This window comes from Lytechinus pictus, chromosome 7 (assembly GCF_037042905.1).
Source record: "Lytechinus pictus isolate F3 Inbred chromosome 7, Lp3.0, whole genome shotgun sequence".
Taxonomy (NCBI): domain Eukaryota; kingdom Metazoa; phylum Echinodermata; class Echinoidea; order Temnopleuroida; family Toxopneustidae; genus Lytechinus; species Lytechinus pictus.
Genome location: NC_087251.1, coordinates 34,466,087 through 34,491,927, shown reverse-complemented (window position 1 = coordinate 34,491,927; position 25,841 = coordinate 34,466,087). Strand labels below are relative to the sequence as shown.

Genomic DNA, 25,841 nt, shown 5'->3' with positions numbered 1-25,841 from the left:
AGGATTTCATTTTCAAGGTACAGTCAGGGTCTTTGAGGCATAAGATATTCATTGCGCTCCTTCAGAAAGCCGGTGAATCTGTTCCCCTTTTACATGTTTTTTTAAAAAAAAAGACTGATTTGATAACTGGGTGTGAGGAAGTAGAGTGGAATAATTTGACTCACGGTTGTTCCTGTAATTTATATTTTTCTGATCAGAGTCTGTACCATTGTATCACTAGAGTTGCCCTGTGGTAACAACCAGGTATTCGGTGTGTCCAAGTGATTGCATGGTTTAGGGGAACGGTAATTAGACGCAAAAAAAATTTAAGAACTATCTTAGTCAAAGTCACGATCTAATTTGATCTCCAAGGAATTTTATTTTTCTAATAAAATTTGACCCCAGGTGAAGTGATAAAATTGCATCTCCTTTAACTTTTGCCCTTGGTGGTGTCTTTGGTAGTTCATCAAGGAAGAGTTTCACGAAGAAGATAGTCAGCATTTTTCACTGACAAATGTTATAAGCTACAAAGAATCTTTGCATCTGATTGGCTGAGAACAAATTAATTAGTGAAAATCATAGAAAAAGCTCTTTATGAAATTCCTCTGAGATTAACCTTTCAAGAATTAGTTGCACCCCCTGAACGTGACACTCGTGGCACATTCCAAGCCCCCCCCCCCTTCCCGCCAGCTGCCACTGTGTGGGGTTAACTAAATCAAACTTCAACTACATATGACATACTATCCTACATGTGATAGTTTTTAGGAATAAAGAGTGGGCTACACTGTTGGAAAATTTATCCTTAAAATAAAAGAAGTTCCTGCAGCAGAGTCTCGAGAACACCTGTAATCTTACCAGATTGCGTAATCTTACAGGAAATTGGCATTTGGTGTATGGAATCTTACTAATTTCCTTAAATAAAACACCCTTTTTCCCTTTTTAAACAGACCTGTTCTGTTAAATTGCAGAAAATTCCTGTTTTATGAATTTACAGAATGATTCTGTTATTGCTTTCTGCAAAATCTTCTTTTTTCTGTAAAATCAGTTTTTTTTTACAGTGTAGAGAAAGCAATTACAGACAGCTTAAAATCATAATCTAGTGGGAAAATAAATATTAAGTACATTGGGTTCTCACAAATATTTCATAAAGACATGTACATTATTTTCAAAACTCAATGACTGTTATAAAAACTGCTCAAAAATATAATAGGATCATACAATAATACCCTGAATCATAATTATAACTTTAATTCTTATTAGGAATATAGATATTTGCTGAGAATTGTATGTCTTTCAAATGAAACTCATATTTCAAGGTTTGCTATAATCTTTGAGGTGCCATTTCACAGCAACAGCAGTGACGGAGACTCACACATTTGATTGTGAAGCATTGGGTCCCAGACTCCCTTCTCCATTATCACATCACAGTAACCATACCTGTACAGGATTCTACGGTGCCTCCGATACTTACAAATGAAAGGCAAGAAGAGAACGACAAAACAACCATAAGAGAAGAAGTGGCAGATGGACAGGGAATAGAAGGAGACATTGCCGGAGGTGACGTGTTTGATGATACCTTACTTGTTGCATTTTGCGCAAGAACAAACATTCTCTGGGGGATAATGAAGAAGAAGACGTATTGGCTTTGGATCTGTTTTTTTTCTTCTCCTCCTCGATCTACGATCTTCGCTTCATGAAGTGTTTTTGCTCTCCTGTGAATCCCTCGTGGGCTGATGACTGAATTGCCCATCAGTACACATACTATCTACATCACTGGCAGCCAATAAACGGGATGAACGAGAAACAGACAAAAGCTGGGGGAGGAAGGAGGCGAGAGGAGATGGGTGTTTTTCCTCAGAAAGGAAAAATCTGTTATGTTTCAAACCTACAAGTATAATAGGAAGCTAACTGCTACTGAAAAACAAATCAAAGATATGTAAATGATAATTAAACAGGGTACTATCCCACTGATCTACAGATGGAGGGGGCTTGTCAGCTCCACCCCCCCCCAAGAAAAAAAAAGATAGTTCCACAACCGAGAAAATAAAGATAAAAAGGACAAAAAGAAACTGATGAAATACAACATCATCTGTGTAGTATTATGTCAAAATATATTGACCATAAAATTACATTTTCATTTTAAACAGGCCATGATTTGGGGTCACTTGCGACTTTTTAAAAAGATTGCTCGCTCATGCCATGTTAGGCATCCTAAATTTTGTTTGCCTCACTATGCCAGTGTCCTATCCTGTATCTGTTATCAAAACCGCGATTGTGTTTGTCTTTCATAGTAAAGAACAAAGTCAAAATATCTCACAACAGATGCTCTTCAATTTCAAAGGGTAAAGACTTTCCGATGATACTGTGAGAAGATCTGAGGAAGTTGAAAAATATCGAAACAATATTCAGCTCCTAAAGACCTCCATGAACCCTCCTGGGAAATTAAGATCAAATAATAATTGTATAGGGTGCCAAGACACAGTATCCCTTCATGAAAAATCTATAGAGGGTTTGCATAATTCAAGAGTCCTCAACGAGGTTAGTTGAATTTAGCAGGTATGGCTAAGACCATCTTCACCGCAGTTATAGGAACCGGGATAAAGAAAAGAAATGCTGATAACCAAGTCCCATTAATCCCAGGAGATTTCCCCTTTGGTGTTTGGCTACATGAGCTTGCATCACACAATAACGACGGAACGTGCAAGATGCACACATTTCCTCGCCCCGCTTACCACCCCTCAAGAATAACTTATCGATTGGCCATCCATACTCTCAAATAACCTTTCTCCCCACCCCTGCCACATAACTGCATGCTCAAAGTGCTCGGAGCAATACAAGCCTTTCCCATTTCTGATTCATTGATAAGAATGATACCTCAGACTTTTCGCGACCCCTTCCCCATCTTTGACCCTTTTCATAATGTAGGTCTAGGAGCCAGTGGGAATCGATACATTGGCCGACTGATGACCACTTGGACACACAGGAGTTGATCCATGACCCCGCATCATCCATTAATCATTACAAAGACACAGAATTTTTCACAGGGATTAAAATCATGGGCATAATTCCAGAGAGAATCAGTGCATCTCTGCCCCTCTCATATGATAGAAATGTATGTTCTGTGGAGGACATTCGTTATAATCTATGAAAGAGTTTTTATCTGTATCTATCTAATTTTATTTAGCAATTGCCATTCAAATATTAAAAAGAATTCAGCATTAATTTAGAATAATAACTACCAAATAAAAATGGTAACAAAACAAAGTACACTATACACAATATGATCAACAATCTTAAGGACACTGTTTATTTCAAAATTTAAAACACAAACACATAACCCTCCACCAAAATGATTAAGTTGTCTGTTTTTCACTGTAGAATAGAAAATTCAGATTCCCTATTCCTCCTCCTCTCTAAAAATAGTATATCTCGCAAAAATCTGGTTGTTAAAAATGGATGCTGCATCATTACGTGTTTCATTTCACACCTACCTGGACAAGATAAACTGGATAAAACGGGAAATCATCAGTGATCCTGTGGATCACAAGCGATCACATGGACATATCCTTTAATTGTATCCACAAGATTAAGTCTTAACAACTCTTGATGTGTTGCTCATTACCATGGGAGGAATACGAAGGTGTCAAATTATTCCTAATTCCAGGAATGAATCATGGGTGCTTTCCTTTAATTTGACAAGTTTGAGTGGGAAAGGGAGATTTTTTGTCTAATTTCAGCATTTTATGTAATCTTGATAAAGTATGCGGGTTTGTTATATCAAGTACTACAAATAGAAACTTAAGCATTGTAGATCTTGATGAATAAAGGACAAAATGGGCCTGTAAATATCTGATTTTTTTACTTTTCTGGAAAGTCTAGGAAGGGTAAAAAATCTTGAAGACAGAAAAATGAACTTTGTCATTGTTTGTAGCGCAGCAAAATTTGACATTGCTCATAGAGAATACATGTTTGCACCATACACTTTTACACATTACTTGTAGATGCACATACATGTATTGATAAAATGCCAGTATGGGGTATAATGCATACACTATGTAAAAACTGGAGTGTTAAAACTGACACCAGATGGTGTCCCAAGAGGAACACAGACACTAAGGTGTTAAAGTTACACCATAGAGATTGAACATAACACCAAACTGTGTAAAATTAACAACCAGAGGTGTCATTACAACATCCACTGGTGCTGACCTAACACCAGAGTAAAATGACTGACAGGTGTAGTCCTCTAACTACACCATTCAACACTCCAGTTTATGCTGCTTATAAAATTTATATAAACATATAAATGTAGTATAAATATGTCTATTAGTCTCTTGAACCCTCTCCCCTTTGTTCTCACACTGTCTGCATCCATCTTGTTTGTCTAAATGAAATGTAAAGAACAGTTGGTAGTTACACATACATGTACATTTCAACCACTGAAAAGTATTGGTGCATAACAACGATGGAACATAGGAGAGCTTTACAAAGTGCAAAGGATGCTTTTACGCTACGCTGGATTACGCAGCCCTCTAAACCGAGGGTGTTAGTCCTAGCAACCTGGGACCTGTCTTGTGCTGATTAAGATAACAAACCCTAGTATAGAATGATGATGGGTGAGGGAGGGAAGAATAACAAATGGGGCAGATGATTTTGCCCCATCTCGTTATCAAGGGAAGGTGTGCTTCCATGTTTTCATGATGAGCAGAATTTCATGATGGGAAATGAACCAGATGAAGATAAATTAATTGTTGTTGTTAATTCTATCTTCAAGAAATTTCTGTTCACAATTTCAAATTCCATGATGGATTTACAATATATTTTCTTTCTTTTAGAACTTGGTCTATACATCTTCTTTGATAAAGTTTGCTTTTGGAACACCTATGATTAAGAAAAGTTCTTTGAATAAATGGTATTGTAATATGTACTAGTTTAACCTCCACTCAAAAAAAGTAACCGATTTAGAAAGATGAGGTACTCTTTGCATTATTTTTTTTTTCAATTTATTTAACCCTCCAAACCAATACATATGTGAAGAATTTGTGAAAGGGAATCAAAATAAAACTTTCCATTAATTGTGGTAACATGGCCCAGCTGTGGATAGTGAGGTTTTTTTTTTCCTTTTGCTTTTCTGTACATAGATTGGTTGCTATTTCTAATTAGTCAGCCTATCTCCAGACTCTAATCCATATAAGGCCTCCTACAATATTATTAGTATAACAGTTTAGAATGATAACTAAACAATAACAACACTCTGCATATCCCATCACGCCCGTAATCCTCACATTTTTTTTTCTCTATCCAAACGCCGCGTGTCACTAACACGAGACCAGGCCTACTCTCAAACCAATTATTCTGCGATCATCGACATTAACAATTAAGATGAAGCCTTGAATGGGATGGAATTTCAGGAGGATCATGGCTTGAGGCGGAGCAGACTCTCTCATGCTGTACAAGCCTGTGAGGGAACCCCATCAGCTTTCAAGTCCCCGGCGAATCCACCATTAAGTCACTTAGCACGATCGTGCTCTGAGGGGGATTTACCTGGGTCAAAAATACAGAAGGCTGGCGATTGAAGCGAATATTTCAAGTCCTGTCCCATCCCCTCATTAACTTCCCACATCTGTGTGAATGTTATTACGAAGCAGCAGTCATATTTCTGAACAATATATAAGCTTATGAAAGTATCATTCCTCTTTTGTTTCATCTTGGATTGCTCTTTGATACTTTGCCACTGGTTAGAGGCTTTAAAACACAGAAAACAGTTTCTTTGTTACAAAAATAGAAAGTGATGCCACTGCTATTTCATGCAAATCCTCATCATCAATCCAAAGGTTTAAATCCAGTTTGTCCGCGTGAACGGGGGTGACTGGATTCAGCTCACACTGGCAGCAATCGCCCTTACCCCCCTCCTCCACTTTGCCTAATACAGGGTATCCTCCAACCTCCACACAACCCTCCTGCACTCGTCCTCCACTTGCCTCTTCCATGTCAGAATACTTTGTTACCAAATTTATACAGAGAAAGGCAATGCTTGTTCCATCAGCAAGAAATTTACCCACATTGTGCTGCACTCAACCCAGGGAAGGTGAACGGATACCCGGTAGGATTAATTGCTTGAATGCACTGAGTGCTGCTGAAAAAATGGTAGCTCAAGCTTCAACCAGGTTAATAATCATTGCGATTTGTATCCTCTGACAAAACAGCCATATAAATCCAGCTATTATTATTATCATTAAAATATCAAACAAAAAGTGGACTTCAGATTGCTATTTGGATAATTATGTGTTGCTACATGTGATATTCACTAATGGTCTTATCAATTACTTGTCACCGAGCATCGGCGGTATTGTCAGTTTTTATTAGTCTGAATTTAGAATTATTTTATTCTGTCATTCATACCCTGAAATTTATACAATCACCAAAATACACTTAATCATGAGATCAAGAGAGGAAATTGAATCTGCAAATTTAAGAGACAAACACTAATCGTAATCAAGAGAGGTAATGGTATTGCAACAACTGACATCATGAGCTGACGTAGAAGCCTGTATCATTTCCCTGATTAATGCAAATAGAAATACATTTTCTCCTTGATATAGCTCTTAATGTATCTAATGGATAATTCCTCCACTGCAAACTATTTTCAGGATTGGGTGGAGCAATATGTCATGAACAAATAAAGAGGCTCAAGGATCCACATGAAAAATAAAGGATTTCTTCGGCAAGGAAGTAAATAGGTTTTTTTTTTCATTCCTTGAAGATAAACTGTGGTATCAATTTTTCAAAAAGGTTGAATATAATGTTGAAGCACACCTTCATAATTACATCATTTTCTGACAGTCAAATTTCTTTTGGGTTCTTTCAGTTTACAAAATTGAATAATATTCAGTATACTCATGAAATATTGAATATCTTGACAGCCAAAAGTGGATTTTTATGACTGCCCCAAACCAACACACTGCAGTTCTTTTTTATCTTGCAACTTGTACTTTTTTGTATTATAACAATTATAATCTGATATTTTACAGTGTAAATTGCTTAATTTTACTCAGGCTTTGATGCAACTGTATGCCATATATAATTTTAATTGAAATTGAATGAATATTGAATTTAGTATTTCATTTATGATTTTCTTTTCATTATAAGAGCTTGGAATCCATCTCTCCTATGATCAATGTTAATTGATTTTTTTACCTTGGGAAAGATAAACTTATTGGCCCGTATTCTGATAGCAGGTTTAACTTAAACTGAGGTTTAAAGTTGTAGTTTAAGTATGGGAAGCCAAAAGTATCAAATTTTTTATTGATTTATATGTTTCTTGTGTTTACTGTGCTCTTTCCTGATTCATCGATGGTGAAGACAATCATGTATTTATACTTCCAAGACAATCATGAATGATTTGAAAGCCAAGTGAGCTGAAATATGATATCTCTACTGTTAGTGATTTATGTAACAAATGGCTATCCATACTTAAACCACAACTTTAAACCTGAGTTTAAGTTAAACCTGCTATCAGAATACGGGCCATTGAGTTATTCATACTTTGATTCTGCGATCATGTTTTTCTGTCTAATGATATCCTGCTTAAGTTCTTTTTTATTCATGACATGAAGCTACAGGAAATTAAATGAGAGTGGAACAATATCTTAGACCTATCAAATAAATTGCATCCTGAATGGAATTACAAGGCAATCAATACTAATCTTACTCCAATTGACCTGTCCACTGACCGATGGTCACGCTGATGGTCAATAATGGTCAATACTCCCCTGGACAAGCCGAGGTTAAACTCAAGAGCCCCGTCCTGGGGACCGGTAGGACGCTAATTTTCAATTACAATGCCCGGATCCCCGTGCCCTTTTGCGCTTCTGTACATCCACGCAAACAAATCAATACATCTCCATGCACCGAAACCATGCTTGATTTAATGTTTCGCTCTAAAGATAGAGCAAAGTCAATAAATGGAAGATACACAAACTATCAGGTTTCCAGGCATAGCTCGCTACCTCCAGCAAACCACATTCTTCTTCCTTTAAGAGATAATCAATAGCCATTAAAAATAACTGCTAGATACAAAACATAAAGGTCAACATTGGTGAAAGTTTTTTTGCTTCATAGATTAAATCTAATAAACAAACATTTTTTTTAACCATCTTAAGTGGAGGAGCCGTGGTAAAGTGGTTCTGACTCTCGCCTTGTAAACAGAGGGTCGTGTGTTCGAATCCCACCGCGGTCTGGCGTCCTTTGGCAAGGCGTTAATCCACACTTTGCCACTCTCGACCCAGGTGCTAAATGGGTACCCGGTAGGATGTGAAAGTCATTGTAGCTTGTCCAGTACTGTGTGCGCCTCACAGGCGACTGACTGGAATACTCCCCAGGGAGTGGAGGATGTGCACACATTGTGTGTGGGAATGACTGATTGAATCCGATGACCGGGGTAATAATATATCTGTAAAGCGCTTAGACACGTCGTTCCGATGTATTAAGCGCTATATAAAAAGCGGATTATTATTAAATAGGAAATGTGAAAATTATTCATTAGGGGCTGACCATTTCTCACAGACCCATATTCTGAACTCTGATTTAAAGAAAAACAATGTCAGTGTTGAAACTATATACTGTAAGCAAAACATTATAAACTTTGCTTACACTGGATATTTCAAATGTTCACCACATTCATTTTTTTATGCTTCAATGGTAAAGAAAGCACTTGTTATTATCACTGTCCTACTGAAGATTTGTGACACATTCCACTATCCAAAGTGTAACCACAGATAGAGACCATGGTTTAAGTTAAACTAGATTTGATCAAGGGAGTTATGTCCATTTTGGCTCCAGACAGATCAGGTCATTATTTTTTCATTAGATTGAGTGATAACATTAGAAATCCATATTTTATGAGATATAGTATAAACGTTGAACAGCTTAGTTCAAATATGAACAAAATTGATTTTTTTTTCCATCGATTGAACACTTTGTGAAAACAGTGACAATATATTATTTATTCACTATCAGTATAAGATATGAAATAACCCTCCAACCAATAATGATTGGAAACCGGGGCTGGGAAAACATGTGCTATTTTTCTAAAATGGGGTGATTGTTGAAGTTTCAGGCTATTTCTTCACTTAAAGTGCTACTTTTTGTGCAGTAGGATATTAAGCTTTAAAGCATCAGTCATTATCCTGCTGAATGTAGAAAATGGATTTCCTAATTAAAAGTTTCTTGAAATTTTTGGTTTGGAGCGACGTTAGAAAAGATTATTGCCCCAAGCATTCAATTTGGAAAGTTTAAGGGTTGATTTGGGCGGTCATGATGGAAAAATCGTCCTTATGTATTTTCTACAATGCTGTAGGTTCTCAATCTGACTGCCTTGGAGAACATTGCAAAAAAACTTGCAATCAATAAGTCTTCAAATAAATAGGAATTCTAGCAAATTAATGGCAAATGTTGAGTTGATTGCTGAAACTGTTCCTAGCATCATGAAGTATGAATCGATTTGCTATAGTTAAAAAGTGATCTATGAGCTGCGAGTTTTCCAGCTAATTTCAAATTCTCACAACACCCCTAAGATCTTCTTGGGTCTGGACAGATCGAGTTTCACTTGTTATCAGGGTTAGATATGAAAGAACTCTCAACCTAAAATCCCCATTTTTCTGCAATTCACATGGCAGAACATATTTATAAATATTCAGACAAATCACACAAACAATAAAAACATTTATAAATAATCAGACAAATCACACAAAACAGAACTGCTATATTCATAAGTTTCATTTGTTTTTGCCAAGTGCAAACCACTTTGAAGCCACTTTGCAAAGATATTTTCCAGGGGATGGGAAAGAAATCTAATTATAAGATGCTTCCATCTATTTTAAATCAATAATGAAATTTGATATATCAAACCAGAGTCTAGGGCAGTCTGTGCTTGGAGCAATGTAAGAAGATGCACAATCTATGGTTTATTTCTTTTAGGATGTACACAAGCTATGGATATCCTTTTCAGAATACCAGAAAGGGAATCTGTTCCTTTATATAAACAACGATGACCAAAGGAAACACTCTCAGATGATCCCTCAATGATCACGACAAGTACAGCTGCATCCCCATCGGCCAACCCAAGTTAGCACCATCAAATCCAGCGCGGAAACATGTCCTCAAATTAACATAGACCATTTATTATTGGACATGCGGAACAGAGGTAAACACGCGCGTGCTATCGAAATATTGACTCTACCCGTCTTTCGTCTATATGTAACCCCTAGCTTTAGTGTTTACATATTGACCCACCACTCTCTGATTTCGCTCTCATCTGTGGCAATTGCAGCGTGGGATCGGAGTGCAGGAGAAGTGGTCCCATGTCGATCCCAGCGGCGATATTTGATCCAAAGTTGAAATATGGAATATTCGGTGAAATGGATCGAGCGTGCTTGACCATGAATATCCGATACTTTTAAGAAGTTGGTACAAAGAATGAAAATGGTGTTTCTTCTTCAAAAGGCAATCATAAAACAAAGGGTGATCTATTAAATCTCCATTTATTTGCAAGTCAGTTTTTTAATAACAAAAGTGGATTATCCATAGAATATGTAATCTAAAATCACAACCATTTCTCCCATTATCAAATTAATCCTATGATTATTCAAAAGAACAATTTTGTTGTTTTCTTTTATATTTGTATATTATTAATATACATTTATTATTCATAAATATTTTCCTTACCTGTGATATTTCAACACAAGATTTATTGAAAATTACTCATTTAACGCAGAAAAACCACTTTCAATACATCCTAATCAAGTCAGCTGGTGACAGATTCTTCATTCCATATTTCCCCTTGAGTTTTATTGATCGACAATGGAAGTCCATACATCCAGAGTTAAACTCAATTAGTGATAGCAGATTGAAATGGATAAGAGGATTGAATATATAGTCCCTTGATTACTGGATCAATAAGTTATCTTAGCCCTGGGTTAAATAGGCCAGCATAATATACAGTAGTATGAAGGAGGGGTGAATAGTATGATAGATATTGTAGTGGATCATATTTATACAGAACACTTTTCATGAATTCAATCATATCGAACATCAAACTAACAATATTCTCATAAAATAAATTAAACTTTCACCATAAATACACAAATACTTACAAAATATAAATATGTACAAATTTTGCCATAATCATCTTTTTCTAACGATATCAGCGTCCAGTCGGACCCCTCTTCACGTGTGAAATATTTTGGTCACTTGAAAAAGGTATCGTATTTATACCGAATTTGTGTTTTCTATGGGAAAAGTTGAGACAAAACATAATCGCTGATAAAATATTTTGACCATATTTCATCATTTTGAGAATAAAAAGACTTTGAAAATGTGTTTTTGACTATTTTTCATCATCTTTCTATTTAAGTACCATTTGGAAGGATGTTGCAAAGTTTTGGGCGTATGAAATTATTTTCTGACGCATATGATGCGCTCTAAGTATACAAGGCTGTCAGTAATACAATCACTCACTATACCGATGAAGTCTCCCCAATTTATATTCATCAGAGTTAGGTCCATGACCTATAGTTAAGAATGCTAGAAATTTATCATCCACATTCATCATGGCCAACATTTGTACAATCATCATCATCATCTCTTTTGTCAGGTGCCCCACATATATGGAATTCTCTACCAATCCAACTTTGTTATTGTAACAACCTTGAGACCTTCAAATCTGAACTGAAGACATTTCTTTTCCAGCAACTTTGTGAATAGTGAGTGACAATATTATGGGAACCAGCACCTCTGAATGTTTTTTTTTAAGATAAATGGAGCTAGACAAATGATGCTAATCATCATCACTAAATTATTTCTAATCCTGTAATGTACTTACAAATACACAGGAAAAAGCATCATACGTCTGCATTACATTATGTGCTTTAAGTGAGGTAGCAGTAAATACAGAGTTTCTTTTGAATTCCTTAATCCTATCTTTCGAAAAATTGTTTACTAGAACAAGATATATATTACATTTCTCATTATCTGTCCTAAAACGCAAAACAGTAATTACTTATTTCGATTTCTGCATGATGCTGAAATGATTTCTCTTCAAAATCAATTACTCTGTTCTAATTATTGGCTTTCACAGAGCATTTCCTAAACTCAATATCTGATTCAATTCAACTCTCTCCCCTCCCTTTCCTCCCCCCTCTATCTCTCTCTCTCTTTCTCTTCTCTCTTTTTCTCTTTGAACTATTTTTCACTTATATCCCTTCACCTTTCTCTCTCTTCAGTTTCATCATTTCATTACATTTTGATGCTCAAATTATTTTTACTTTAAGTGTGGTTTATCTTTATAAGATCCCAAAAAGAAACCACAATGAGCTCTTGTGCGGATTTTAGCATCTTCTGTTTAAACCCATCTCGAATCAAAACCCAAGCATTCATTTGTATTCAGTTATTCCGACCCAGAATTTTCCTAAGTGGTAATAAATCTGCTCAAATCCTGTCCTTGGATCTGTTCTTCTGTAATGTAAGAGGAAACATCTTGGTGCCTTGTTGTTGTTGTCGTCGTTGTACAAAGAAGCCTGCAGATTCTACAAGCAATGACTCAACATTGAAAAGATCCTAATTAAGAAGAATCCAAGTCTGTTTCTATCTCCTTTCCCTATCACATGTCGCATAAATATTTTATTGGGGGAGGTGACTGATATCCATCCAAGTCAGCAGGAGCGGCAAGACGAATGGAAGCACGTTGAACCTCACTCTTTCAACTAATATATAGTTTGGAGCGTCTTCAATTTGTTTCTACGTCTAGCCTCAAATATCACTCCGTCTCGATCTCCAGATCAAATGCTTGTCTTTGATCAATTTCATAGGAATCAATCCATCACAAACAAAAGACGAGTATATGAAGATAAATATATGGAAATAGCCAGCATAATTAAATTTATGGATATACATCTATATGTCAATCTTGATTAAAAGAAACTTGTTTACACAAATTTACAAAATGAGAAGAAAAAAACAGCTGAATTTTATGATGACAAATCTTGTCATTCTTTTTCTTCCCTCGTCTCAAATTCTGGGTAATCCTACTCGAATCTTACACAATTCATTAATAAAATATTCATGTCATCCTGTAAACTATATATTTTCCAAACTTCATGACAGCTACTTGATACATGTTCTTCAAGAAAAACAAACTATAGCCTACAGGAATGCAATTAAAAATGCCCCTTTGGGTAGATGAGGATTTAAGCAATTGCAAGTAAGAATGCTTTCTCTTCATCAGCAAAAGATTGAGCTTCGTTGGATTGATCATTATGATATTATAATTTATCAACTGAAATGGTGTATTATAATCCAGCTTTTCAAGGGAAGATTTGGTTTGATTACACTTAAATGTCAAACTTAATATCTAAGATACAATGTCCTTGGGATATAAATCAGAATTTGGGATGAAAGGAGTTGATCAAAACATTACCCAATTACCCAATGACTGAAAGTGAGTTCAATTTGGGATAAAAAGTTAAACAACAGACGGCTTTACTTGTACATGTACATAGAAACAGGATTTTAATGAGATATCAGAAAATGCAACGGAGAGGCACAAAAGAACCTCAGCTTAGAAAAAAATGACAGTTCATGCCACTTGGCACAATCCCTGAAGAGGTATAACACATTTTTGTTTAAAGCAGAAAATGAAAAAGAAAATTAATTGTTTCAAATCTAGATAGCACAGAAATGATATTTTTAGATCACCAGAATATAAATATACATGTAGTTTTATATAAAATCACCACTATATAGTACTTTGTCAGTGCATATAATAAGAGGTGTTTTTTATAAGAGCGAAGTATAAACATTGCCCAACTGGTGATGAACTTGCAATGGATACTAAAACAAGCCATCAGAATCCTAAAATGAAAAACTCATCGGAAAATACGAAACGGGTACACAGCATTGCTTTAATGAGTGATCATAAAACATGCCTAAAAATGAGGTGATGACTACTTTCAAGCACCGCTCATTGGTCTGCTTACATGAAACTTGTTACCAAATGACAAATGCTACAACAAAATAATCTTGACCAATCAAATTGCAGGAATTCAGTAGCTTAGAACCATAGCTTTATGTCTTGTCATTAAAAACAAGTTTTATGGAACAGGGGCCTGATTTATAACTTTGCAGCCTGCGTTTTACAGCCCAAGATGAAGTTGGCTGCGCTGATTAAAAAACTTGCGAATTCAAAAATATGAGGGAGCGGGTGTGGGACTTGATTGTTGAAATGTCACATCAAAATTTACGATGCAATCTTGTAAAATGGAGAAAAGATTTATGATTATTCCAGCAATGTGAGTAATTGGTTACCATAAACCAGTTCTTAGCACATCTTGTACAATAAAAAATATCCCTTTTATCATTCCAACTTAAATTTTATTAAAAAGTAAAATGAAATATTAAGTTCTATTAAAGTATTTACTATTGAAGAGTTGTCAAAAAAATATCTAATCATCATGGTTCATGATTTTACGTCAGAGGAAAGGAGCCGTCTGAGATTTTGTCATCAGATCAGACAATACTAGTGCCCTGTTGGTAATTTTTAGACAAATAACGAAAGTAATCTTTAAAAAAAATCTTAATATTTCCTTGACTTATTTTTTTACAGATTAAATAACAAAATCAATCTTAGACAAAAATCTTAATATTTCCTCAACTTATTTTTTACAGAGTTAGTATACTTGAGAGCGAGTCATTATTTTGAGAAATTATATTTATTTTTTTCTAGATTATAGTGCTTTTAACTTTTGTTTTCAAAATGCGTTATCTCTGATGAGCATAGATCAAAGATCAAGCAAAAAAAAACTAGCTGGAATAAGAATACAATGTAGATCAGACAAGTGTCCCACCATCTGAATAAATCAGACTGGATGTGTGCAATCTTCAAGTCGGCCCTTTGATAATTTGAAATGAATCGGTATTAACTCGGCAGAGAAACCACATGTCATGGATCATAAAGTCCCACTCTGCAATCCCAGGCCCCCTTCGACTGTAACCCAAGAAATCCTGAAATCCCGTCATTGTGTCTGTAGCAATAAAGAAGAAATGTTCTGCGCCCTGCCAAATACAAAATAAAACCTCCGCGCCAACCCCCCCTCTTCTTTGAGGTGAAATACGATCGGCGGTCTGCAACTTGACTTGGTGCCGAAGTACGGTGAAGTATGTTATACATCCATCATTGAAGGGGACTCAATGATTTCAAAGGAGGGCAAGACGACTAGATATGTGGTCAATGACTATAAAGATATGTGGTCAATGACTAGAACGATATGTGGTCAGTGACTCCTTGATAACATATTCAAGGAGAAATGTAGTCGTATTTTCTATTTCAATGCTTTATATAGCCACGGCCGACAATTACTCACTTCAGATTTTGGTGGCAAGCCACATTTATGTTAGATCCCTACAGCTGGAATTTAATCCTACACTGAATTTCACAATGTTTTTCTCCTACATATTCTTCTCAAAAATCAATTATATCTTAAGAAGCAAAAAAAAATTAAGCCATTTAATATTCTTTATCGCTATTATAACCATATATGTTTTGACAAAAACAAATTTCCCCCACATCTCTATCAACACCAGCTGTTTATGAACTATGCTCAAAAGGAAAAGATAATATGGATGCATAAGAAAGGGTAATCAATTCTCCAGAGACAAAATGCCATTAAATATGTTTTAAATAACACTCTTGATACCTAACAACTCTCGACAGATTTTGAATTGAATGAAAACCTCGATCTAAGAGCTGACTCCCAATGGATTACGCATTGAGTATTTAAAGCCTTGCTATATGAATACAGACAAATCAATTTCAATGTGCAATGTGGAAACCTCAAACATGTTTCAGCAACCAGTTATTCAATCAAGATTTAAAGGAACATTTCACGGAGAGGAGGTCTTCTACAGGGTGTGTGACCACATCCAAAACGCATTAGCCACCACTTATCAAATTAATATTTTACAGCCATAGAATATTTCATAGGTGTGTGGACATCTCAAACATGTCTTAAAGATAAATGCAAGCAGTGGGAAGAAACTCAAAATGAGTTCTAAGAGCATTCACTAAGATGACAACCTAAGTGTAAAAATGTATAAAAGAAGAAAGATGCGCAAAACCATTCGGGTAGAAGATGCGTAATGGCTAAAAAATGAGTGATATAAGCATGATATTCCAGTCAGGTGTTGAGTCTTTTCCCAAAGAATAAAATGCACTGCCCCACATGTGCGTATCTGTGTTGGCAATCTTCAGTGTGATCATTTTTCAGCTTAGATTTCACAAAGTTAGGTTTATCTTAATGTATTGGATCTAGATCCCAGATAATATGATTAACCTTGATTTTAAAAGACTTTCTCATGAAATATTGTCTGCTGCAAATCCATTACTTTAGCTTTAATATCCAAGTAAAATACATGTGCATTTTTTTTAACTTTTTAACCGGGCATTATGGCGTACAACTGTAATCCAAGCTACATTTGAGAAGTTACAAATTGATGTGGAGGTTCGAGCCCTGGTCAAGTCTCTCGGATGGTTACGTTAAATGTTGGTCCCACAGGTAAATAATCTTATCTGATTGTTACACGTCTGTTAAAACTCAAACACACACACACACAACAATAGCCAAAGAATGTTTCAAAATAAAGAATGTCCAAAGATGTTTTTACATGCAAAGTGTGAACATCTTCTAGGTATTTTAGCAACCCCTTATGTTCCGGAGAACAAATTGGTGGTGCACGATGATCGAGATGAGCAACGGAAAGAACAAATCATCTTCATTTCAGGACAGACAAGAGACGATAAAGGAGAACAAATGGGTGAATAACCGCCCTGAGGGGAAATTTCTTCTTCTACTCAGTGTCTTACCGATGAAGAAATTGGAGCCTGGTTTGAGGATGGTATCTGGTACGAGGAACGCCTGATTGGTAGGATGTTCAATCACCGCCCTGCCGTTCATGGTGTAGCAGGAATCGAAATCGACCTGAGAAACGAGGTAGGGTTGGATCTGAAGGTTCCCTGGTTGACCTGACAGGAATCTAGGAGAAGGAAGAGAAAAGAACATAAAGACATGAACGAATAAAGATGCAAGAAAATATAATAATGATAACAATGGCTTGAATCATATAGTGCTTTCTGTCAGGGGATACAAAGTGCAACTATTACCAGGAGTCACAGAACTGAGGAGGCTTCAGTTCCCCCCCCCCCTCCATCTTTTTTTTTTCTTTTCAATAAACATGTACAGAAATGTACAAATGGCCATCTGCTTGTAATTTTTTAAACAGTCACCCCCCCCACCACAACTTTCAGCTCGCCCTGCACTTTCAAAACCGTGCTCAGTGCATCAAGAAATTAATCTTTCTGGGTACCCATTCATCCCACCTGGGTTGGGTGCAGCACTGTGTGGATAAATTTCTTGCTGAAACAATGAAAGAAAACTGGCTGGGATTCAAACCCACATCCCTCTATTTGAGAGACAAGAGTCAAAACCACTAGACCACAAAGATTTAATTGATTTCATCTTTATTGCATTTTGTATGAAATGTACGTATCATGTACACAATTATCTTTTCTAGTAGTGCATGGTGGCGAAAGGGGGGGGGGAGTATTATATATACAAGTTGGAAGTCAAAAGAACATTAGTAAGTAGCAGAATTATATTGAGTTACTCCCCTTAAGCCTTAAACAGATCACATCGCCAATCATCTATGAAATCAATAGCATACTTCTCTATTCATGGCTTATTCTATTGCAATTAATGATGCATATACATGTATGGCAATGGAATCTATTAACTTACCATCTCATACAATTTTGTTTCTTTTAGATTAACATGTTATTCACGGAGGAAAGGGTTGATATTGCAACAAGACTGATTATGCACAATATTGTATCATGAATTGGAGTATCCAAATTTAAAAGCTCATAATCTGTATCGTTGAACAAATGCCATTGCCTAAATTACAGGGGTTTAAATTAAATCCAGATCAGCTGTGGATAGTGACAAGTCATAATCTGGATTTGTATCTAAACCTTAAAGATTATTTAAATTCAAAGCAAGAAGATTAAAAGATAAATCATAGTGTTCAATTAGGCACTATATTCACAGTCATTATGGACTCATTTAAAATCCATGAAATTAATAGTATGGACTCAGGTTAAATTCACACTCTGGTCTAAAGTTGCAGTTAACTATGGATAGCCAATTGTGACACAAATGTGTAACAGTACAATGTTAGATTTATCAGCTCATTCAGATCATCCATAAGAGTCTAGGAATGATAACTAATAAGTGTTTTTTTCATTATGGGATGAAAAAAAGAGCACAGTAAACATAAAAATATAATTTTAATGAATTTTGACATTATCGGCTTCCCATACTTTAGTTTAAATGGACTTCAGCAAACAGGCCATGGAATCTAGAATGTACGAGTACATCTACTGTATATAGATAAAATAATGCTTAGGGAAGGACTGTTGTATTAAAAGGATAACAAATTTTGCAAAGTGACTACGAGGTTACATATCTTTTCAATGGCAATGGGATGAAAAGAGAAAGTGGGAGTATTCTGTAAACACTCTCATTAGTGCACTCATCTAATGAAGATATGAACATATAGCTATACATGTATTTTCACTCTAAAGAATAGATTTGACAAATATCTCATTATAAAGAACGCTGTATATAATCTTTTTTATTTACTATGTGAACTTTACAGTACATATTTGACAACTTAAAACATGCGTTTGATTTTTTATTTTAATGTTCACTGAATTAATAATGTGGGTTTTTTTTCAAACACTAGCTTAAATTATTGAACAACTACATGTACTGTGAAGTTCATATAGTTCACAGCATTGTATAAAAAATAAACATTGTTACTATTGTGTAATTCATTAATTACTATTTAAACTTCCAAATTTGTAATTTATCTCAAAGCTGTGAATACAGCTTTGATATTTACATCTGTATATATCGTGCGAATCATAATCAGGAATGTTTTAAACCTGTAGTATAATTCAAGTTATTTTTTTTTAAATTGGTTTCTCAATCTATACTCTTGAAATAGTATTCGTATGCACCTGTCCCAACATTCATTTGTTATGCCTAAAGTCAGGTGTAAGGTGTATAGCTGATTACTACATGGTTATAAAATGGCCACATCAATTTTACTGTACCAACAACTAAATTTCGGTTTACATGTTCATAGAACTTTACAAGAAGTATGTATACAAAACAAAATTATTGATTCTTTAGAGGGGGAGTGAACTGTGTGTGGTCTCTCATTGACCGTGTGTTATAACTACATAGTCTTAATATATAAGTTTTCAGATATCTACTAATACTACAGAGAATAAATTGACCTATAATTGTATTTGAATAGAGAAACTAAAATGGTTTGAGAGAAATGGTAAATGTTTTGCTACTTGGTAACATAATTATTGTGGTATAAATGTATAGAGTAGTTAGTGAGTATGTTATCATTCAAGTGGGTCTATATTACTAGACTACACTAGCATTATGGGTCAGGAAACTGGCCAGGTATGAGTAGTTGAGGACTCGAGGTGGTGCTATTGGTTCTTATCTGCTTTAAGATACCGGTATCATAAATTTTCAAACTAATACAACTGTTCACATCCAGGGAAGGAACCTTAGAGATTAAATGGGCTTTTCGCCCAACCGATTCTACAGACTACACACTATACTGTATTGAAGGACCATGAGCGATGCCTTAAGAAGTAAAAATTGATACAATAATCCATCAACCGAACCAGAAAAACAAAATGACATTTACAGTAATGCATACAAGGTGGGGGGGATTTCACAAAGTCACAAAGTGTGACTCAGAGTGGCATTTAAATTTCAGTTGCATGCGACATATAACACATCACACAATTGGTCAATTCATCAGCACTTTGGACTTAACGGCCGGGAACAGGATGCTAAATATTTTTCCCTACCAAAGTTATTCTGTCAGACTACATATCAGGAATATTTATAAATGCAGATTGTACAGCTATTAGAGTAATTTGCAACGTTCGATCAACTCGTCATTTGCGCAATGGAATAATCCAAATGTTTATTATGCAAGCTCAAATCCCAGAATTGATACGAATTTGATATGTAAACTTTCTCTGCTTTTTTTTGGTTTAAAATTGAGGCAAGACTTTTAAATATAAGTCAAAGATTTGTAACCTCTTTAAAAAGATTTCAAAGCAGGTTATCAGTGGTACAGAAAGACAAATGGACAAGTTCGTAGGACACGAGGCATAAAACATGTAATTATCGCACTTTGTCATAACTCTTACATTGTAGGTAAACAGGAGTTTGTCCTACTTGCACAATACTTATGTGTTGTGTTTCTTGTGCCAATGTAATCATGTCCTTTGAAAGAATCTAAATATTGTTTTATTTTCTATCCACTAGATCCTCTAACTCACTGTACTCTCAAGTAAAATCCTACTCCAGTCAAAACCACAGGCAAGTATAAAATATGAGTCTAAAGAGAGACATCACGCCTGAACAGTCCATCTACAGCCCACCACTATATCTCTACTTTATCATCACGGTTGCATGTACTTTCTGCTCTACTTATAGCGTAAGAGAGAGGTTTTCTGGTAAAGATCGATGCATCCGTTTCTGAAGACAGAAAGGCGGACGGACTTCACGTTATCATCCGTGGGCAACCCTTTTTTTGGACATGTACCTGACAGCTTCAGGAGTGAAATCATTATTGTAGTCAACCGGAAATTATCTTCCACTGGCCACAAGAAGTTCCTTCCTCTTCTCCGCCATGACTGCATTATCAAGTTATCAGCTTTAAACTACCTAGCTACAAGCCTTCTCCAGTCCTACTCTGTAGAGATACAGCACCACTGTGTAAGAAAAGCCAACATCTCCTGAAACTAGCCAACAAGAAAATGAGACAGTTGTTGCCAATTAAGTTCTGCTATCATTGATTTCATTCGTAATTTCCCGATGGTATCAACAACATGGGAATAAGCCAGGGGTCAAATCAATTTTTATCTCATTATATTCTACATCATAATTTTGTAAGTGTTTATCCAATGCAGGGTGCTGCTTCTTCATCCAAATTGAATACACTCTCTTTCTTTATTGTTATTCAGACTTGAAAATAAAAATTTACAGACTTTTGTCTAAAAAATCAGTATAATTGATATGTGTGGGTTGTTTAATCAATTTCTATTACTCTAATAAGCCTACTGGCGGAATACATGTATGATGATATAAACTAAAGTTTTTCTTTATAAATCAAAGAAAATGCTCATCATTTTGCAATTTTAAAAAAGTGGCATATCAATGATCTACTTTGTGTAAAAAAAAAATACATCATTTAGAAAACCATGGTAAACGTTAACCTTTACATAAATTGAACGATTAAATTTCATGTGCAATTGACAGTTTGCTCCATTCTTTGGAATATTAACATCCAACATGACATTTTATTTCCCTTTAAATTGTAATACGATACAACACACCATACACAGATTTTGAATGATGCAAAATCAAACCTTTAACATATAGTTTAGGAAAGCACATGAGAATGTAATTTAGAGTAAATTGCCCCTGGAGTGGAATGTTATATTTTAGGGCAATCAGGGGCCCCGTTGCATAAAACTTTTTACCTGAGAAAACTCAGGTTGTTTTTACCGGAGTTTTTGCCGTGTTAAAGTCAATGGCAGAAATCAGACTAACCTTAGTTTTCAGTTTTTACCAGAGGTTTCTCAGGTAAAAAGTTTTATGCAACAGGCCCCAGGTGTGGAATTGAATTCTACTAAATTGTAATTAGCATTAAACCCAGTGCACATTTTACATAGTTCTCACTTCTCCATCACAGATCGCCTGACAATCATGGTGCAATTTTGCTTTCTTTTCACAGTTCTGAAACTATTTTTGACAGATACTGTCAATGTGAGGAATTGACTAATTATTCTAACAACTGTTTTGGTTTACAACATAGTGGTGTATGTCTTCATGCACACTTTTCTGTAAGTACGAAGAGGGGTAAAAGTGTTGTGGTTTAGAGTCTCACCTTTCCATCAGAGGGTCGCAAGGTTTGAAACCTTTGAATCCTACCTACTTTAGACATTTATTTCATTCAGCAAGAAATTTCTTCATATTGTGCTGCACTTGACCAAAGTGACGAAATAGAGTACTTGGTAGCATCTATTTCTAGAAGCTCAGCTATACAGCAGAGGTAAAATATAATACCATGTAGCTGTCATTGTTATTCTTAAATGTACATAAAGACGTCTTGATCTTGAAAAAATCTTAGTCAAACATCTTATTGAGCACTGTTGTGGGAGGTTTTTATTGACATGCACATGGAGTTTGCCAGTATTCATGTGATCATAATGCACACAGTATGTTGCTCAAATGCAAACATGGAATTGATTAGAATCAGCATTCATCAAATAGCAAGGAACTCGACCAGTAGTGTACAAGAAAAACAATCTGATGGAGGCGACACTGCTTCGACACCTCATATGCCGCGTTTTCTTAGGATCTCATTCAAAGAGATCATGGAGCAGCCAGTCACTTTTCCTCCATTTTTTGCTCCAATTTCTTCGAAACCTATATTTTTTGTTTTTACTTCAAACAGCAATTATCTTTCACTCACAGAATATCCCATCATGCCTCAGGGCTTTTGAAAAAAAAAAAACCAAAGCATTTTGGGCAAAATCATTGCAAACCAGAGCATAAAGCCCAAGGCCTGACTGAATGCATTCCTTGTCTTAGATCAAACAGAAAAATTGAACATCTCCCTTTTAGCAAGGTGCTATGGGGAATAATAATCAATACATCTCTTGCTTTATATTTCAACCAATTTTTCTATAGTCGTACTCTCGGTATATTCATACCAACTCGATGACTAGAATATCCGTGAATATAGGAGAACTTGTTCAGTGCTCAAAACTCCTCATAATTATTTCTCGCATTCATTCACACCCACCCAAACCAGATATTTTTGGGGTATGTGTAAGTTCTCAAAGCTACGAGCATGCATTGTATAGGAATAATGTAGCAGAAGGAACGCACAATTCAAAATCAATAACCCAGCAGCGCCCCTACTATTAAGATGATAGTTATTTAAAAATGTGTGGCGTCGCGCAAAAACCAGACTATTGGTGAGAGACAATAAATGCGCTAGGACGTCATTTAAATACGCGTGTCATCAAACTTTTGTCTGGCGCGCGTCGCGAGGAAAAACAAAACAAACAACCCGCGGGGAAAAAAAAAATGTCAGGCGCATTTTTATTTTTCAGAACTGTGGATATCGGCTCGATATATTTGGTGGCGGGTTCGGATACATGTTGATTGAATTTAATTCCCTTGGCTGAAATCCATGAAGGTAAGTTAAATTATGTTGCAGATTGAGTTGTTTTGTTAAATTCATTGATAATTGCGATGCGAGGAACATGGCAACTAAACACGTGAATGTGAATTTTGTGTTGCGTGTTTATGTGGATCGATCGAGAGAGAGCTTTTTTAGGAACGACTTTAAACGTCAAATTACATGCGACTGCTGCAGCGATTCGCGGTATTTGTCCGGGACTTTGACGGCCTTTTTAAGATCTAACTTATGTATGCCTAGGCTATCAACTAGATCTAGATCTGCACGTACTTAGATAGGCCTTCGTTACATACTTGTAACCATTTAAGTTAAATCTATCACATGCAACAAGTTTGTAAAAAATGTATTTAAAAAAAAAATCTAAATTGGACAAGGAGTAAGAGAGCTATGATAATTTAAAGATATGGATTTCGGTGAAACAGTTCTATGCATGTTTTTATGAATTTACTTGACAAACTGATGCAAAGATGTCTCACCTTGTTACATGAAATTATGTTTGTTCTATCCCCCCCCCCCCCTCCAAGACTAGATATTAATTCATGCAAAAAGGTGACATATCATTCACACACGTATGACCAAATAAAATAAGTATGATTTCATGTTTTGTTATAAGAAAAGTTAAAGTGGGGTGTCATCATCAGCTCATCTAACGAATATTTATTAAGACGTGCATATAACTGTTTTTATAATGCATGAAAAACCCTTTTAGATCTAGTTGTTATCAGATTTTGATGAAATTTGCAGCATTTGCTTACATTTGATGAAATTATTTTCAGCTCGGAGTACCCTTTTAAATCGGTTAATTATGGACATTTTTCAAATCCCCTCTTCTAACAAATTCTTATTTGTCGGACTTCTGATTTCAAATATTTTTTTTTCGGAGGGGGTGGGGTCTATTTGGTATGAGCTTCACCAAAGCTGTGCAAATGATATCGAAATTATAACTAGAAAACAGATTGTCACAATTCAAAAATAACAATGTATTTTGGGGGCGGGTGTGGGGGGTATTTCTTATTTTTTCTACAATCTGGTCGAGCTACATTACATGAGGTTCGCCAACTTTCTACACAAAATCATTCAATATTATAAAGAAAAATGAAAAGACATATTTTTTAAGAAAAAAAATTATAGTTTTAATTGTTTTTTTGTTAAGTTTTTTTCTTAAGTAGTGTTTTTTTTTAATAAACTTTAACTCTGAAAATGTGTTAACTAATTGGCCTTGTTTTCTTTCGTTGTGTTAAACATGTTAAAGGCACGGGATCTACAGAGCAACTGTATTAGTGCAGTGAGAACAAGACATCTCAGAACCAACATACAGCTGACTGCAGCCCTTCAAGAAGTACTTTAAGACTCTGATATGGGATTCACCATTACCACAGCTTCAGGTAGCTTTCCATGCTTTATCCATATTCTATATGGAAATAGTGTGCCAGTTGTTACTTTATCATGTCAGTTGTAACCGATTTTTCCACGAATTAATTGCCGTTTTATAAGATATTGTTTTAAAATTTATTTTACCACTATTAGTACATGAAATCTAGAATTATGGAAAATATAAAAAAATATAAAATGATAAAAACAATAAAAAATGAAAAAAAATATAGAATTTGGATAAAGGCTCATGCAGAGAAAGCTTTTTGCAAGTGATATATCAAATTAAACATTTAAATATGAACATCTCATGAATTTTGGAGGGATTTTTTTACCCAACAATAGTTAAATCTTATTATTTTTGGTAGAAAAATATGACATCAGGGAGTACTTCCACCTTTATTAGAAATACAAGTAACATTTACACAAAGCCAAAGAGTGAAAAGTTAATGTATTTTAAATATCATGTTGTTGATAAATGTCCATGAATCATGAATAAATGAGAGTGTAATGTGACTGTTTTTATAACACATTAATATCGGTGAGCTTTTCAATTGCATTCATCAAACATGTAGATTTGAGTCATCGGAACGTGGCATTTTTAAGACTGGAACATGAAGAAAGCAAACAATGCAGAGGAAGAAAATTATCCCCTTTGGTGAACCCTGCTGACATAAGGTGGTTTCAGACCGCCTCGAAGTTCGCCAGTTCCAGGTATTCTCTGATCGGGAAATTTACCCCGATCAGAAAATACCAGGTATTTTGGCGGTCTGAAAGCAAACTACGCGTAATATCCCCGAAAGAAAATACCCGATAAATAGTAGGTACTTGGCGAAATTACGAGAACTTTCGCGGGGATTTTTCCAAGGTCGTGGGTATTTTGGCGGTCTGAAAGCAAATTACGGGAACTTTTAGCCCAGCGTGTCGTTGGGTGCGGCGCCGTGCATGGGTTGCTGCTGGGCTAGTGATTTTGAATTTCGCGCCTTGCTGCTTATCAGACCATACTGCGCATGCTCGTAACTTCAGGAACTTATCCCGAAGGGTATGTTTCAGGGCGGTGTGAATGC

At 35.6% G+C, this 25,841-nt stretch overlaps 1 protein-coding gene and 1 long non-coding RNA gene across 2 annotated transcripts in view; one reads left to right on the top strand and one right to left on the bottom strand.

Annotated features, from left to right (window-relative positions):
* LOC129265240 (fibropellin-1-like) overlaps positions 1–21,901 on the bottom strand; it is a 72,502-nt gene extending 50,601 nt beyond the window's left edge. Inside the window, exons 1-2 of the mRNA XM_064101484.1 lie at positions 21,873–21,901; positions 16,895–17,064 (exon numbers count right to left, since the gene is read on the bottom strand). Of these exons, the coding sequence (XP_063957554.1) occupies positions 16,895–17,064; positions 21,873–21,901 (199 nt within the window). The remainder of the gene's footprint in view (positions 1–16,894; positions 17,065–21,872) is intronic.
* Positions 21,902–23,161: 1,260 nt separating this feature from the next.
* On the top strand, positions 23,162–25,452 carry LOC135154765 (uncharacterized). The gene is made up of 3 exons (XR_010294191.1): positions 23,162–23,400; positions 24,656–24,788; positions 25,350–25,452. It is a non-coding gene; the product is annotated as an uncharacterized LOC135154765 (long non-coding RNA).
* The last annotated feature ends 389 nt before the right edge of the window (positions 25,453–25,841 follow it).